This window comes from Hippocampus bargibanti, linkage group LG07 (assembly GCF_051943395.1).
Source record: "Hippocampus bargibanti isolate YZ-2025 linkage group LG07, ASM5194339v1, whole genome shotgun sequence".
NCBI lineage: Eukaryota > Metazoa > Chordata > Actinopteri > Syngnathiformes > Syngnathidae > Hippocampus > Hippocampus bargibanti.
In genome coordinates this window covers 25,674,541-25,693,027 of record NC_142740.1, presented here as the reverse complement: position 1 = coordinate 25,693,027, position 18,487 = coordinate 25,674,541, and the positions used below count along the sequence as shown (strand labels likewise).

At 37.0% G+C, this 18,487-nt stretch overlaps 1 protein-coding gene across 2 annotated transcripts in view; it reads right to left on the bottom strand.

The window, feature by feature from the left end:
* Positions 1–338: 338 nt before the first annotated feature.
* ghrhrl (growth hormone releasing hormone receptor, like) overlaps positions 339–18,487 on the bottom strand; it is a 34,667-nt gene continuing 16,518 nt past the window's right edge. Inside the window, exons 7-14 of one of the 2 annotated variants that reach the window (XM_089000655.1) lie at positions 18,121–18,253; positions 17,869–18,022; positions 14,984–15,044; positions 13,314–13,383; positions 12,906–12,997; positions 9,756–9,888; positions 3,126–3,167; positions 339–2,763 (exon numbers count right to left, since the gene is read on the bottom strand). In XM_089000655.1, coding sequence (XP_088856781.1) covers positions 2,662–2,763; positions 3,126–3,167; positions 9,756–9,888; positions 12,906–12,997; positions 13,314–13,383; positions 14,984–15,044; positions 17,869–18,022; positions 18,121–18,253 — 787 coding nt within the window. In that variant the 3' untranslated portion in view covers positions 339–2,661. The remainder of the gene's footprint in view (positions 2,764–3,125; positions 3,168–9,755; positions 9,889–12,905; positions 12,998–13,313; positions 13,384–14,983; positions 15,045–17,868; positions 18,023–18,120; positions 18,254–18,487) is intronic. The other variant, XM_089000656.1, reaches the window with a different exon arrangement.

Sequence of the window (18,487 nt, the reverse complement as noted above, 5' to 3'; positions counted from 1 at the left end):
AAATTATACTACCATATCGAGATACTGTATAATGTATTAAAATATTATAATATATAGTGAGACTTTCCGTGGTTTATAACTATAAGTCTGTTGTATGGTTTTGAGGTTAAGAAGAGTGGGCAAAGAAGTAGTTTGCTCAGTCGTGTTAGAATAATCCATTCTCCGGTATAAGGAGCACGTTCGGTCACTGCTTTATTCAGTGTTTGTCTTTTTGTTAGTATTATTATTTTGGAAAAGCTTCAAAGAAATATGTACTGTACTATTTTCCTCTTGTGCTGAAGGAAAAAGAGGTGGGGGGGGGGGGGTAGAAAAAGACACTTCAAAAGCTTGGTCTCATCATCCGATTTACTTGAAACAACATTTTGGGGCTGCCATATCAGATGTTATCAGGTTAAAGGTGAAGAAAGCGGTGAAGAATGTTTTTTTTTTCACAAAAGCTTTCCAAAAGTGCACGTTGAGACACGTCTAAATACACACGAAACACATCACAAGCTCATGTAAGCACTTTGTTATGCAACAAAAACGCTCACCCAAGGGTGCAAAATGGGACCGTTTGAAGTTTATTACATTTAAAGGACAACCGACGCCCCGACAAGTTGTGTCCATAATTTGTAAAATCACTTCAAATGACTTCTACTGAGCGTATTTTACAAAGATTACACCGCATATAGCTATAGTTTACGCTTTAAGACTCGCACTGAATATTCAGGAAGTCTTGTTTTTGAGTTGATGACGATCCCCATGTGACGTCACGTTTGGAATGCCCCTGAGCGAGAAAGCGACACACAATGCATTTTGGGTACTTTGTTTGGTCTGAAAACTTCGTGTTGATGGCGAAATTAGAAGGAAAACACATAAATAACGTGATGGTGAATCATTGTGTGTTGCACCAAGACAACTATTTGATATTCGTAAATTCCGAGCAGACACATCAGTCCATTTCCAACGGAGCTTGGGCGCCATCTTGTGCATTTTCTGGGATGCTACATTGCTGTCATTGACTGCTCGAATTGATACGGAAGAACTTCTTTAATCGATTGCAAACATTTATGCTTTCCTCTTCAGAACTATTCGAATCATATTCATAACTGGATGAGTAACAAGAAAGCATCTTCTCCGAATCTGAAACCATTGTTTTGATTCTAGAGCAAGGCGAAGACGTCCTGGCGTGACGACACAAACAAGGGGGCGGGACCTTTTGAAACTCACAATTTAACAATTTAACTCATTTTTATTGGTGTTTTGCATTTGACTAAAAATATCAGCCTGTGTGTTTTGGGTATTTTAGATGCTATGGAACGTTTTTCTGATGTCAGTTAGGAAACAAAAAAAATGGTGTCGGTTGTCCTTTAAAGCAGAATACAAATGACTTAATCACAGTAATGATATTACACAAAACACTGCACATTATTTTCCTTTTAGCTTTTCCCTTCAGGCGTTGCAAAATACTGCATGATGATAGTATTTATATTGCCTTATGGCGCCGGTGTCAAAGTGAAGGCCCGGGGGCCAAATGTGGCCCGCCACATCATTTACTTTGGCCCGCAAAAGCAAATCAAACGTATGAAATTCCATGATGCTTGCTAAAGTCCCAACCAAAATTTGAAATAGTCCCATGTAACCCACAATAACAGTCATTATTTTTTACTTCAAATGTGAAAACAAGTTATTTGTTGTGCGCTCTATATGTAATATGTGGAAAAGATGCAACATGCTAATGGCTTCCCCAAATTCACAACGGCCCTCGAGAGGAAACCGTAACTACAATAATAATATTTATATGACAATAAAGCTGACTTTGACTTTGACTCATAATAATAATAATAATAATAATACATTTAATTTATAAGCGCCTTTCATAACTTTCAAGGACACTTTACAGTCACAAGATATGTTTTTTCTGCGTGTGAGCAGCGGCAGCCATGTGGGCCGCCGCAAAAAAAGAGTTAGACACCTTTGCCTTATAGCAATACAAGTGAACAACAACATGATGGTGGTATCAGTAAGTGTATGTCTGTGTGTGTGTGTGTGTGGGGGGGGGGGGTTGTATGACTAGTCTTGTGAGGACCACTAACATTTTATACCATACGTACTGAGGACGTTTTTGACAAGTGAGGACCTTTTGACCGGTTCTCACAAGTTTTTCATTCTAATGGCTTCTAGAGGGTCTATATATGCATCTGTTAAAGTTTCAGAGAGGTCCTCACAAATTCACCCAAAACGATTTTTTGGTGTGTATTTTCAATTCACTCGGATATACACACTTTTTACTCACTGTGTGTGTTTATTAGTGTGTGTGTGTGTGTGTGTGTGTGTGTGTGTGTTAATGAGAGGAAAAAGTTCATACCATAAAAAGTAAAACGATATTTAACCAAATTCACTACAGGGGTGAGGACTTTGAATGTAGCCATTCAGAAACCTCACTCGTGCTGTTATTTCAGTTTCAGGTCCACTTTTTATTTATTTTTATTTATTTAACTTCTTTGTTTTTCAATAAGTTGAATTGGGAAATGGGGTGATATTTAGTGTTCAAATGTAGCACTAGTTCTACTCTAAACTTATCAGCAACGGTGGTACTCACTCCTTATCTGGAGTTATCTGGACCTCACAAAACTATTGAAACAGGAATGTGTGTGTGTGTGTCTGTATGTGTAGACATATCTAAAAGGGGGTGTCCATCATGCTGCCCTTTGCCGCGGGTGACACCACGCCACAGCTCCTCTCTTGCCACCTGAGCCACTGCATGTGCACCTCTTTTTGCACCTGTAAAACACACACATTTCTCACCCCACATTCGATATCATAGGCCCAAAACAAAAATGTCAGAAAATTCTCATTATCAATCTGTTCCCTGTCTAAGCATTTCTGAATATTAGCATTCAATACGAGATAAATATTTCCACCTTCAGGGTAGCACGACCATAGTAGGATTTGTAGCCTGGATTTGTAGTGCTGTCGTAATTTTGTGCTTGAAATATGCCAGCCACCGATCTCGAATTAAACATATTGTTACCCTAAAATAAAATGACGACAAGATAAAACACTTATTTCGTAATTTGAGCCACACGAGTATAATAACGTGCTCTCAATTCACATATTGGTGTGACTTGCGTGTCAACGCTCACCTCTTGATTGAGGAAGCAGTAGAGGATGGCCACAAGTAGTCCCTGAAAAAGGAGCACATTGTCACGAATGTCACTATCATATTTAAAAATTTCATGCTGTTGTATGCTTAGATGATCGAACACAAGGCCCGCAATGGAAGCACAGAAAATCTGGGGTCAATCTGAGGTGAACAGATACAGCCTGTTAAACTGTTATCCTCAGGTGGGAAATCTGGACTTGGGCGGAATTTAGGACTTGGTAAACTCCTTCGCAGGAAGTGCTCATTAGCCAGGTTACAAATCTATCAGTTCATGGAAAGACAACCCATTAAAGGACAACCGACACCAAGTTGTGTCCATAATTTGGAAAATCACTTAAAATTACTTCTACTGAGCGCATAGCTATATTTTATGTTTTAAGCCTCGCGCTGAATATTCAAGAAGTCTTGTTTTCGAGTTGATGACGATGCCTGACGTGACGTCACGTCAGGAACGCCCCTGACCGAGAGAGCGACACACAATGCATTTTGGGTACTTTGTTCTGAAAACATCGTGTTGATGGCGAAATTAGAAGGAAAACACATAAATAACGCAATGGTGAATCGTTGTGTGTTGCACCAAGACTACTATTTGATACTAGCTGACACATTAGCAGACAAATCAGCCCATTTCCAACGGAGCTTGGGCGCCATCTTGTGCATTTTCTGGGATGCTACATTGGAGTCCAGAAGCCTCAAAATGACACGGAAGGACTTCTTTAATCGATTGTAAACATTTATGCTTTCCTCTTCGGAACTATTTGAATCATATTCATAACTGGATGTGTAACAAGAAAGCATCTTAGCCGAATCTGAAGCCATTGTTTTGATTCTAGAGCAAGGCAAGACGTCCTGGCGTGATGTCACGAACAAGGGGGCGGGACCTTCTGAAACGGAAACTTTCTGAGGTTATTTTGAAGTAGTTTTGGGACACTTTAAGTCATTTTTATTAATGTTTTTCATTTGACTAAAAATATCAGCCTGCGTGTTTTGGGTATTTTTAATGCTATAAAAAGTTTTTCTGATGTCAGTTAGGAAACAAAAACAAAATGGTGTCGGTTGTCCTTTAAACTTTCAGATATGATTGAAACGTGCCACCCAAATGTTTTTCAGCATTTATTAAACAGAGAACACCCATTTGATCGGATGAAGGACGATTACCCTCAAAAGTCCCACTTCCTCTCCTCATTACCATACAGGAAGGTGCAAAGAACTTAATTACCTTGTGAGCTCGCAATTGAGCATCCTATGCTTGCAAAACGAAAACACCCTGTCTGCATTTAGCTTCAAGATCAATCCCCGGCCCCACTCATTAATAAATTGATACATGATGCATTTTTTTTCTCTCCCAGGCGATGAATCTTACGGTCGAGTTATTCATTGAATTTGTATCTGTGAAAGGAATATTTCACTGGAAACGCTGTCACTCATCGGATGGATCAGACGGGGTTGTTTCCTGCAACTTTTTTTTTTTTTCATTTCACCAAATGTCCCTTTTTGTGCCAAGAAAAGACTTCAGTGCGGCTACATGAATTTCAACATCATCAGATCAAATCCAAAGTCCTCACTGCCACTTTGAGTTTCTTAGAGAGGGGTAAAAACTATAAGAATAATTAGGCCCGGCATGAATAATTAGCTGGCAAGTTGAATCAGCTGATGTTACGTATTAAAATTGGTAAAAATTGAATGAGTCTATCTATCTCTCTCTCTCTCTATATATATATACACAGTAAAGTCTCGTTATATCGATATCGGATATATCGATAGTCCCGGTTATATCGATACTATTTCTATGCACGCACGGAGAAAATTACATGCAAACAGGGTCGGATATATCAATAGTCCCGGTTATATCGATATTTTTTCGGACTCACTTGAATATCGATATAACGAGACTTTACTGTGTATATATATATATATATATATATATATATATATATATATATATATATATATATATATATATATATACAGTAAAGTCTCGTTATATCGATATCGGTTATATTGATAGTACTGCTTATTACGATACTATTTCTATGAACGCAAGGAGAAAATTTACATGCCGCAGGATCGGATATATTGATAGTCCGGTTATATCGATATTTTTTCTGACTCCCGAGAATATCGATATAACGAGACTTTACTGTAGATAGATAGATAGATAGATAGATAGATAGATAGATAGATAGATAGATAGATAGATAGATAGATAGATAGATAGATAGATAGATAGATAGATAGATAGATAGATATCAATCAATATCATTCCAATGCAATCCGAAAATAAAAAGCAAAATCAGCATTTTTTTTCGGATATAGAAACTATTTTGTAAAACTGTCAAATGAATGAATTCTCTTCATTTCTGTATACATCTAGAGAACAATAAATAAGTTCTCGTATTCATTTGATTCACATCTGGACCAAATTTGGGTCAAAAGTCGGCCCAAAAATTATTTTGTGTTTAGAGTGATTTTTTTTCCCTACCCAATATGCTTGAAAAAAAGCAGGTTGGTTGCTACATATAATATATAACGTAAATGAATTAATACCAACTCATTCACTGCCATTCCCGAATTTATTCAGGAATTGAAAATATGACGTGGAGCGCCATTCCCGAAATTATTCAGGTTTTGGTTTTCTCTTGCGGTGGAGTGCCGATAAAGCGCTGGTCAGACCTCTGGCTATGTTTTTTCCTTTCCACGAGGGGGCAGCATTTGCCTTTTGTACAGCCGCCTCCACTTCAAGCTCATATTACTCCAGACCCATACAATTTAGGAATTAACTCTTTTTTTTTTGCAATGAAAGAAGATAGTCAAAGGTTTGTGACGCTGCATTTAATGTTTATGTAGTCCGAAAAATTAAATATTCTGTTGGTCCTGGAATTTGAGTGATAATGACAAAAAAACTGCCACTGAAGTGGACACATAATAATAATAATAATAATAATAATAATCATCATCATCATCTTTTCCTTTCTGCTTTTCCCTTCAAGGGGTCGCCACAGCAAATCAGTGTCCTCCATTTTAGAGGTTTGATATATAATAATAATAATAATAATAATAATAATAATAAAAATAATAATCTTTTCCTTTCTGCTTTTCCCTTCAAGGGGTCGCCACAGCAAATCAGTGTCCTCCATTTTAGAGGTTTGATGTATAATAATAATAATAATAATAATAATAATCTTTTCCTTTCTGCTTTTCCCTTCAAGGGGTCGCCACAGCAAATCAGTGTCCTCCATTTTAGAGGTTTGATATATAATAATAATAATAATAATCTTTTCCTTTCTGTTTTTCCCTTCAAGGGGTCGCCACAGCAAATCAGTGTCCTCCATTTTAGAGGTTTGATATATAATAATAATAATAATAATAATCTTTTCCTTTCTGCTTTTCCCTTCAAGGGGTCGCCACAGCAAATCAGTGTCCTCCATTTTAGAGGTTTGATGTATAATAATAATAATAATAATAATAATCTTTTCCTTTCTGCTTTTCCCTTCAAGGGGTCGCCACAGCAAATCAGTGTCCTCCATTTTAGAGGTTTGATATATAATAATAATAATAATAATCTTTTCCTTTCTGTTTTTCCCTTCAAGGGGTCGCCACAGCAAATCAGTGTCCTCCATTTTAGAGGTTTGATATATAATAATAATAATAATAATAATAATAATCTTTTCCTTTCTGTTTTTCCCTTCAAGGGGTCGCCACAGCAAATCAGTGTCCTCCATTTTAGAGGTTTGATATATAATAATAATAATAATAATAATAATAATAATCTTTTCCTTTCTGCTTTTCCCTTCAAGGGGTCGCCACAGCAAATCAGTGTCCTCCATTTTAGAGGTTTGATATATAATAATAATAATAATAATAATAATAATAATAATAATAATAATAATAATCTTTTCCTTTCTGCTTTTCCCTTCAAGGGGTCGCCACAGCAAATCAGTGTCCTCCATTTTAGAGGTTTGATATATAATAATAATAATAATAATAATAATAAAAATAATAATCTTTTCCTTTCTGCTTTTCCCTTCAAGGGGTCGCCACAGCAAATCAGTGTCCTCCATTTTAGAGGTTTGATATATAATAATAATAATAATAATAATAATAATAATCTTTTCCTTTCTGCTTTTCCCTTCAAGGGGTCGCCACAGCAAATCAGTGTCCTCCATTTTAGAGGTTTGATATATAATAATAATAATAATAATAATAATAATAATAATAATAATAATAATAATAATAATCTTTTCCTTTCTGCTTTTCCCTTCAAGGGGTCGCCACAGCAAATCAGTGTCCTCCATTTTAGAGGTTTGATATATAATAATAATAATAATAATAATAATAAAAATAATAATCTTTTCCTTTCTGCTTTTCCCTTCAAGGGGTCGCCACAGCAAATCAGTGTCCTCCATTTTAGAGGTTTGATATATAATAATAATAATAATAATAATAATAATAATAATAATAATAATAATAATAATAATAATCTTTTCCTTTCTGCTTTTCCCTTCAAGGGGTCGCCACAGCAAATCAGTGTCCTCCATTTTAGAGGTTTGATATATAATAATAATAATAATAATAAATAATAATAATAATAATAATAATCTTTTCCTTTCTGCTTTTCCCTTCAAGGGGTCGCCACAGCAAATCAGTGTCCTCCATTTTAGAGGTTTGATATATAATAATAATAATAATAATAATAATAATAATAATAATAATAATAATCTTTTCCTTTCTGCTTTTCCCTTCAAGGGGTCGCCACAGCAAATCAGTGTCCTCCATTTTAGAGGTTTGATATATAATAATAATAATAATAATAATAATAATAATAATAATAATAATATTATTATTATTATTAATAATAATAATCTTTTCCTTTCTGCTTTTCCCTTCAAGGGGTCGCCACAGCAAATCAGTGTCCTCCATTTTAGAGGTTTGATATATAATAATAATAATAATAATAATAATAAAAATAATAATCTTTTCCTTTCTGCTTTTCCCTTCAAGGGGTCGCCACAGCAAATCAGTGTCCTCCATTTTAGAGGTTTGATATATAATAATAATAATAATAATAATAATAATAATAATAATCTTTTCCTTTCTGCTTTTCCCTTCAAGGGGTCGCCACAGCAAATCAGTGTCCTCCATTTTAGAGGTTTGATATATAATAATAATAATAATAATAATAATAATAATAATAATAATAATCTTTTCCTTTCTGCTTTTCCCTTCAAGGGGTCGCCACAGCAAATCAGTGTCCTCCATTTTAGAGGTTTGATATATAATAATAATAATAATAATAAATAATAAATAATAATAATAATAATAATAATAATAATAATCTTTTCCTTTCTGCTTTTCCCTTCAAGGGGTCGCCACAGCAAATCAGTGTCCTCCATTTTAGAGGTTTGATATATAATAATAATAATAATAATCTTTTCCTTTCTGTTTTTCCCTTCAAGGGGTCGCCACAGCAAATCAGTGTCCTCCATTTTAGAGGTTTGATATATAATAATAATAATAATAATAATCTTTTCCTTTCTGCTTTTCCCTTCAAGGGGTCGCCACAGCAAATCAGTGTCCTCCATTTTAGAGGTTTGATGTATAATAATAATAATAATAATAATAATCTTTTCCTTTCTGCTTTTCCCTTCAAGGGGTCGCCACAGCAAATCAGTGTCCTCCATTTTAGAGGTTTGATATATAATAATAATAATAATAATAAATAATAATAATAATAATAATAATCTTTTCCTTTCTGCTTTTCCCTTCAAGGGGTCGCCACAGCAAATCAGTGTCCTCCATTTTAGAGGTTTGATATATAATAATAATAATAATAATAAATAATAATAATAATAATAATAATAATAATAATAATAATAATAATAATCTTTTCCTTTCTGCTTTTCCCTTCAAGGGGTCGCCACAGCAAATCAGTGTCCTCCATTTTAGAGGTTTGATATATAATAATAATAATAATAATCTTTTCCTTTCTGTTTTTCCCTTCAAGGGGTCGCCACAGCAAATCAGTGTCCTCCATTTTAGAGGTTTGATATATAATAATAATAATAATAATAATCTTTTCCTTTCTGCTTTTCCCTTCAAGGGGTCGCCACAGCAAATCAGTGTCCTCCATTTTAGAGGTTTGATGTATAATAATAATAATAATAATAATAATCTTTTCCTTTCTGCTTTTCCCTTCAAGGGGTCGCCACAGCAAATCAGTGTCCTCCATTTTAGAGGTTTGATATATAATAATAATAATAATAATAATAATAATAATAATAATAATAATAATAATAATCTTTTCCTTTCTGCTTTTCCCTTCAAGGGGTCGCCACAGCAAATCAGTGTCCTCCATTTTAGAGGTTTGATATATAATAATAATAATAATAATAATAATAACATTATTATTATTAATAATAATAATAATAATAATAATACATTTCATTTATAAGCGTCTTTAAAAACTCTCGAGGTCACTTTACAGTCACAGGATCAGTTTTTCTGTCGGTGCGCAGTGGCAGCACATCATCTGGCAGTGAATGATTTTTTTTTTTTTTTTGTTTAAACGAAAAGACAAAAAAATCTATTGAATAAATGTGGTCGCAACTACCTGGAAGGATCCGATGCAGAGCTCAACACAGAGGCGCAGGTTCACGTTAAAGTAGTCTGGCAGGAAATTGAAGAAGATGTAGTGGGTGCCAAACAAGGGGATGAGCAGCAGGGTAGACTTGGTCAGGCGTCTGCTGGGATCAACAAAATCAACGCAGGATGGGATGAAGGAAATTAATGACAATTTAGTTCCACACTGTGTATTTATAACAACACAACTGATTTATCAAACACATCATTACAAAAACGTCAACAATAGTTGAATAGACAGTGATACCTCGGTTTACGAACCCCTTGTCTTACGAACTTTTCAGTTTACGAACGTTACATTTATGAAAATTTTACCTTGGCATACGAACTTTACCTTGGCATACGAACTTTTTTTGTACACTGAGCTGTGTGAGTGATGTGTTGTTCGCGAACGAGCCAGTTCTTCTAACAACAAAACGGCAGCCGACTGTTTTTGTCCTCTATTCCCCGCCCCCAGTCTTCAGTTAAAGCCACGTGATTGGTCAAGAACGCAGCAGTGAGGGGGATGGTTTAAACATTAAAGAGACAGGCATATGACAGTGAGAGAGTTTCAACTTTGACTTAGTTCAAAGGCAAAGTGTAGACTGCAAGATTAATATATCCCATCAATCAGGCTCCACAAACAACCCGCACAAGCCATCTGTACACTTGATGTAAAAAGCTATCAACCCAGCTAAACAGAACACAATTGATGAGGAACTAGATACAATTATCACAGAAAAAGCACCTACAAGGGTTTATTCCTCAAGATGGTGAAAGAAGGTTACGTTCCTCATCAAGTGTTTAATGCTGATGAAAGCGGCCACTGCATTCCATCAAGCCATCAATGACCATTACAAAGGTAAATAAAACCACTTTATTATATAGTACAGTTTATTTCTTTAATTATAATACCCTAGCACATTTATTATCCATAAAATAAGGTATATGATGTGTAGTTTTAAGGCTTAGAAAATTAGAAAGTACAAAATTATGTTTTATGGGGACCCGAGAACAGATTAGTCTCATTTTAATGGTTTCCGATGGGAAATTTATTTTTGGGATACACACTTCGCCTTACACACACTGTCTGGGAACCACTTAAATTCGTAAGCCAAGGTATCACTGTACTGTGATTGACAACGGTCACTAAAACGTGGTCCACAACAAAAAAAAATCCGTTTGACACCGCGGCTTTAGATCATGCACATTTGAACACAAATGGAGCATCAACACATGTAGATCAACAATATAACAATTGCCTACAGTCATATTGTCTTTATCCTCTCTAAAAAAACTAATATGACTGACTGCAGGTCAAGATAAAGCGGTTCAGAAAAATGAATGAATGACTGCAGCTCCCGGACTGAACAAAAATTGGGAAAGTCTTCTTCATGTGTCTTTATAACTGCATGATACTGCATCCGGGAGCTAAGTCAGACAAATCAGAAAGAATTATTCATGATGTGCCGGCGGTGCAGTTCTCTCAGCTTCTACAGAATTATGTTATTGTAAAGTAAATATACCATCGCTTATGCGAGGCCGGCCGGCCATGACCGCCACTAAATTTGCAAATATTTACAGTTTCTTGATCACATGTTGCTTCATTAACTCATTCACTGCCCGACATGTGCAAAAATGTGTCCACTCCAGTGCCAATGTTTTTGTCATTGCCACAGAATATTGAGTTTTAGTACTACATACACCTTCAATACACAGTTAGAAACCCGAGACTATTCTTTCATCAGAAAAAAAAGTGTTAATTCCTAAATTATATGGGTCTGCAGTTATATGACCTTGAAATGAGGGTGGCTGCCCAAAATACAATGCAATACATAAATACTGTTTTATATAGCGCTATATAGCAACAGTTGAAACTGGAACAAAGTCCTAACATGGAAAAAGGGGAAATACTGCCCCCTTGTGGAAAAAAAACATTGCCAGAGGCCATGGCCAGTGCTTTATCGTCACCCAAACAAGAAAATACAAAATCGGGAATGGCGTTTTACGTCATATTTTCAATTCCCAAATAAATTGTGAATGGCAGTGAATGAGTTAATTGGTCTGGAAGAAATCTCTTGACTAGAAAAGTTTGTAAGCAGAGACATGTTTTCCATGTAAAAGCCCTAATCCGTTCCAAGGCATCCCAAAATTCAGACATACGTTTTCTAATGCATAAAAAATGGATCAAAATACGTCAGAAATACAAATTACAAGGAAATTATTGCAAAATAAATGAGAATTGTGCATTTTATTAAAAAAAAAATTACAAATGGCGTTCTACGTTATAATTTCAATTCCCGAATAAATTTCTGAAGGGCAGTGAATGAGTTAATTGGTCTGGAAGAAATCTCTTGACTAGAAAAGTTTGTAAGCAGAGACATGTTTTCCATGTAAAAGCCCTAATCCGTTCCAAGGCATCCCAAAATTCAGACATACGTTTTGTAATGCATAAAAAATGGATCAAAATACGTCAGAAATACAAATTACAAGGAAATTAAATGAAAATTGTGCATGTTATGAAAAAGTAATTTAGGAATGGCGCCCTATGTCATACGTATTTTCAATTACCGAATAAATTCATAAATGGCAGTGGCTGAGTTTAAAAACAAAGACACTGATTTTTTTTTTCTAGCTGTGTTGCATCCCGTTCTGGTTAATTTCCATTACAGGAACACTATCTGCCTATTATGATGCCACTTTACGGCTGCTTTAACTCTATTAGAACAGAGTAAAGAGGAAACATAGTTGTGTGTGTTCAATTTAACCACCTGCACAGCCAACTAAGCTTCGCACAGGTAGATGTTTTTTTTTTTTTTTTGTTTTGTTCCCCAAATCACGAACATTGTGTGCCCAAACACTTTCTGCTAAACTGCTGGCTCATTTCAATTTGATATTTGTACTAAACGTCTGGCGAAGCGGATACCGAGGTAATGAATTCATCACGATCCGTTGTGAAATCACCGCGATGGGAAAAATGAATCAACCCCGCGGCCTCGTCGCTAATGGGCATGCAACAATCATGACATATTTTGCACAACTTGCAGGAGAAATTCAGAAAGTTGACTTTTCCGATGAGTGCACTTCCATCAACAGAAAGCGTTGAAGCGGAACGTCAACGAATAATGAGGAAAGGAATCACCTGTACTGCGAGGAGTTATTGAATTGGATCAGACGAGGGCTCAGTTTCTGGATCAGAATTCTGACGATGTTGACAAAGAGGATGAAATTGACCTGGAAAGGAAGAAGGTGGATGAGGTAGTGGCGGTGGAGGTGGTTTGCCTTTTATTGCACACGGCGACAACAATATACGCAGCGGAGCATCTAACGGAATGGGACGGACGCATCTGGCACGTGGCTCTGAACAAGGGGGAGAAAAAAAACAAAACGGGTCATTGAAATGTGCTCGTGGTGCTTTATCAGCGAAGGAAGGCGTCGAAAAAAAAAACCTGACGATTAACAAGTCATCTGCATGACAATCTGGGAAGATGTGCGGTGCGGATGGAGCGGTCGCCTCGAGTGCAGGTGCGAAACAATGAGCACAGTTTACCACAATGGACACCACAATCGGGCCCTTGATGATCCACCAATAGAGCGACTCCTCATTGATGTCCCAGCATCTGTATGTAGAGGATGCGGAGGAGACGTTTACAGAGGGAACCTTACAACCGGCGGATGTCAAACTCATTTTAGTCGTGGGCCACGCCATGATGACCGTGAAAGCATTTCAATTTGGACTTCCCCCTCCTCATATGATTACACATGGAGAGCACAACACATTGATGGATAGCTTGTTATGAAATTTAATTTACGCTGTGATAGACAGTCTGAGAGTGCTGGGTTCAAAGTTAGCCCGAAAGTGGGTGAAATAGAATATTATGTTAAATTGACTCCAACTTCAGGACACAAAATGGACAAAACCCAAATTAAATTAGGAATCCAATCTGTTCCAAGTACAGTATTTTCCACAAGATGCACCTTATATATGGATCAATATTTCGATTTCTTTAAGAGAGTATTTCACATTTTTTGTAAGGTTTTTTTGTTATGGCTTCCGCAGCTGTGATAGCTGTTGTATTGTATTGTATTGTATTGTATTGTATTGTATTCCTTTAGGGTAGTATCACCCAGAGCAAGGATGTCAAAGTCCTTTTTTACCGCGGGCCACATTGTAGTTACAGTTTCCTCTCAGAGGCAGGGAACGTCATTAGAATGTATAATCCCCTTCACATATTACATATAGAGCGCACAACAAATGAATGAATAACTAGTTTTCTAATTTGAAGTAAAAAATAATGACTGTTATTGTGGTTTACATATGACAATTTGAAATTTTGGTACGGACTTTATAAAGTATCATGGATGTTTGATTTGCTCTCGCGGACCGAATAAAATGATCTGCCGGGCCAGATTTGGCCCCTGTGCTTCGACTTTGACATGGTTGACCTAGAAGATACACAGAGTAACTGACTGCAGCCACTATTGTAACTTCTATTCTTAGAGCCTCGTAATGCGGTGCGCCCAATGTGTGAAAAGTTTTTAACTCATTCACTGCCAGACATGTGCAAAAATGTGTCCACTCCAGTGACAGGGTTTTTGTCATTGTCACTTGAATTCCAGGACCCACAGAATATTGAGTTTTAGTACTTGTTTTTTTCTTGCCTTAAATTGCCGTTATCAATTTTGCTCATATGCTACCTAGCTAGCTATTTGCTATCTATTAGCTATCTGGCTATCGGGGTGGCTATCTAGCTAGCGAGATAGCTTGCTATCCATTAGCAACCTTGCTATCTAGCTAGCTGTCTGGATAGCTATCTATTAGCTATCAGCGATGTATTAGCTATCTAGCTAGCTTTCGATCTATTTGAGTTATTTCCGGGTTGAGTGAATGCTGAATGTATTATTATTATTATTATTATTATTATTATTATTATTATTATTATTGAAGTGAATGAGTCTAATTTGGCATTCAACGAAAGTGTGCCTTACACTCTGGAGCACCTTATAGGATGAAAACTACTCCAGTGAGACGGTTAGCAAAACATCCCATGATTTGTTTTTCGCATGTAAAAATGTAATCTAATTTCAGATGAAGATGATGCAATTATTGGAAAGGTCAATAAAATGTTTTTTTTTGGTACACTAAGATGTCAGTTTCTTTATAATTACATTGGAAGAATGTGTATGACATTCAAAATAAAAAAGAGACATGATACAAACTCTGTGTCTTCAAAATACACCCGGGAGCCAATCCATAGCATGATGAAGAACACAGGAACTCCTGTGGAGTAAAAAAAGTGGTGAAACAGTTTGAAACACATTCATATTCGACTTTTTAACAGCCCTAATAGCGCTATTGATCCCAAAGAGAAAGGGAGAGAGAGAGGAAAAAAAAAAAATCAATGGTACATTCAACATGATGTCAAGGTCTCCCCTTTTGGACAATCACCGAGGAAAGAAAGCCATTTTTTTTTGCTCATTTTAAGCCCAAAAAGAGATTTTCACCATCTTTGATGGCCTTATAAATTCACACCGCGAGAGCCTTCATGTCTTATCTCACCCTAATCCTAATAAAATCATCAAGTGCTCCTTTTTCTCCTCCCGTCTGGCTGCGTCTGTCTCCCTTGGAAGTCATCTGCTCTCTCGATCACGCAGAGGTAGAGCGACAGCTCAACTTTTCAATGCCTTTTTATATCCGCCAAATCCAGCGAGGAAAAAAAAAAAAGGCTATGAATAATCTCGCGTTTTATTCTTAAACTGGACATGAGTTTTTCATCTTGGAGGAGATAGCTTGTGAAATTTCTGGATGTTTTGATGGCATAATAAAAGGTCAAATGAAGTTATTGTTTGATGAATTCGTCATTTTTATGGGCAAGTCTCGAGTATTACCATATTTTTTGGAATATAAGGTGCACCTTCAACGAATGACATTTAAATATCTTTTCCATACATAATGTGCACCGCATTATAAGGGGCACCATCAATGAATGACATACAGTGATACCTTGGCTTATGAACTTAATTGGTTCCGAGACAATGTGTAAGGCGAAGTGTGTATCCCAAAAATTAATGTCCCATAGGAAACCACTAAAATGAGAATAATCCGTTCCCAGGTCCCCATAAAAACATAATTTTCTACTTTCTAATTTTCTAAGCCTTAAAACGACACCAAATATACCTTATTTTATGTATAATAAATGTGCTATGGTATTATAATTAAAGAAATAAACTGTACTATATAATAAAGTCGTTTTATTTACCTTTGCGATGGTCGATGGCTTGATGGAAAGGAGTGGCCAGTTTCCTCAGCATTAAATCGATTGAGGAACGTAACCTTTCACCATCTTGACGAATGATCCTTGTAGGTGCTTTTTGCATCAAGTGTACAGATGGCTTGTGCGGGTTGTTTCGGGAGCCTGATTGATGGGATATTTTAACCTTGCAGTCTACACTGTGCCTTTGAACTATCAAAGTTGAAACTCTCTTACTGTCGTCTGCCTGTCTCTTTAATGTTTAAACCACCTCCCCTCACTTCTGCGTTCTTGACCAATCATGTGGCTTTAACCGAAGACTGGGTGCGGGGAATAGAGGACAAAAACAGTCGGCTGCCATTTTGTTGTTAGAAGAACGGGCTCATTCGCGAACGACACATCACTCATTGAGGCAGCTCCGTGTGTATCCCAAAAAAAGTTTGTATGCCAAGTTAAAATTTTCATAAATTTAACGTTCGTAAACCGAGAAATTCGTAAGCCAAGGGGTTCGTAAACCGAGGTATCACTGTATTTTGAAACGTTTTCCATACATAAGGCTCACCGTATTATGAGGCGCATGGTCAGCTTAGGAAAAATCTTTTCTTTTAGGTGTGCCTTATAGTGCAGAAAATACGGTAACTTTGGTATAGTAATGGATAATAGTACTGTATATAATATTGTAGATGACTTTATAGCAATAAAATTATGGTTTGTGTGGAAAAAAAGCATATGCAGGAAGAGGAATTGATTTGTATGATTCTGATTCTAATATTGATGATGTTTAACAGATCAGTGAGGCGTAATCGAACCCAGTACCTCTGCACGGTGAGGTTGATGGGTGAACCACTCGACCAATGGGATGTCTTTCAACACCTAACAAGGTGGTCTTAGACAGATCCACATACACAGTTGTCATAGGCAATTTTGCTTAACCCTTCCACGCAGCCTGTAACCCACAGGTGTCAAAGTCAAGGCCCGGGGGCCAAATTTGGCCCGTCACATTATTTTCTTTGGCCCGCGATAGCATATCAAACTTGAGAAATTCAATGATGCTTGCTAAAGTCTGAACCAAAATGTCAAATTGTCTTATGTAAACTAAAATAACAGTCATTATTTTTGACTTCAAATGTTAAAACACGTTATTCATTCACTTTCACTGCCAGACGATTAAAAGAAATGTGTCCATTCCAGTGCCAGGGTTTTTGTCATTTTCACTCAAATTGCAGGACCCACAGAATATTGCGTTAGGACTACATAAACATTCAATACAGCGTTTGAAAGCTTAGACTGTCTTCTTTCATCGTAAAAAAAAAGAGTTAAGTCCTAAGTTATATGGGCCTGAAGTTAGATGAGCATGAAATGAGGGCAGCTGTACAAAATACAATAAAATACATATTTGTTTATATGGCGCTTTAACAACAGCTGAAGCTGTAACAAAGCGCTAACATGGACAAAAGGCAAATTCTGCCCCCTCGTAGAAGGGAAATAAATATTGCCAGAGGTCTGACCAGCGCTTTATCGGCACCCACCTCCCGCAAGGAAAACCAAAACAAATACGGGAATGGCGCTCCACGTCACACTTTTCCATTCCCGAATAAATTCAGGAATGGCAGCGAATGAGTTAATTTGTTGTGTGCTCTATATGTAATATGTGCAGGGGATTAAACATACTACTGGCTACATAACAGGCACTGAGAGGAAACGGTAACTACAATGTGGGCCGTGGCAAAAAATGACCGACACCCTTTCTGTTACCTGATAATATAAGATGCCCACTGTAGTAATGGCAGTCCCTAAAAGGGTTAAACTGCTTTTCCGCCGTCCACAGAGTCCAAGTAAATTTAAGTATCTCACCCCATCCCAGCAGACTGAAGCCCCAGAGACACTGGCGCCGGCGGTACAAGGAGGAGAGCAGCAGGAAAGTGAGGTAGAGCGCCTCCACCAGGAGCCAAAAGAAATTGGCCATGACGCAATAGTGACAAAAGACCACGGCGGCCTTGCAGGCAAACTTTGGGAACACAACAAAGGGGGAGGAGTTTGTTTCAATGAGCTATGTTTGAGCACAAGAGGGAACAGGCTCTTCAAGTCGATGGCCTCTTGTCTTACGGTGGAGAGGGTACAGTGGTTGGTGTCGTCGCTGGAGAACAGGGTGGCGTCCTTGATGAATACCGCCGCGGCTTTCAGGATGAACGTGAGGAAGAGTTGAATGTGGATAAAATTCCGGGCGCAACGGAGCCTTCTGTTGAAGGAGGAAATATTTATGGGTGAAATTTTAAAGGACAACCGACGCCTCTGGACAAGTTGTGTCCATCATTTATAAAATCACTTCAAATGACTTCGACTGAGCATATTTTATAAAGATTCCACGGCATACAGCTATATTTTACATTTTAAGACTCGCGCTGGATATTCAGGAAGTCTTGTTTTCGAGTTGATGACGATGCCTGACGTGACGTCACGTCACGAACGCCCC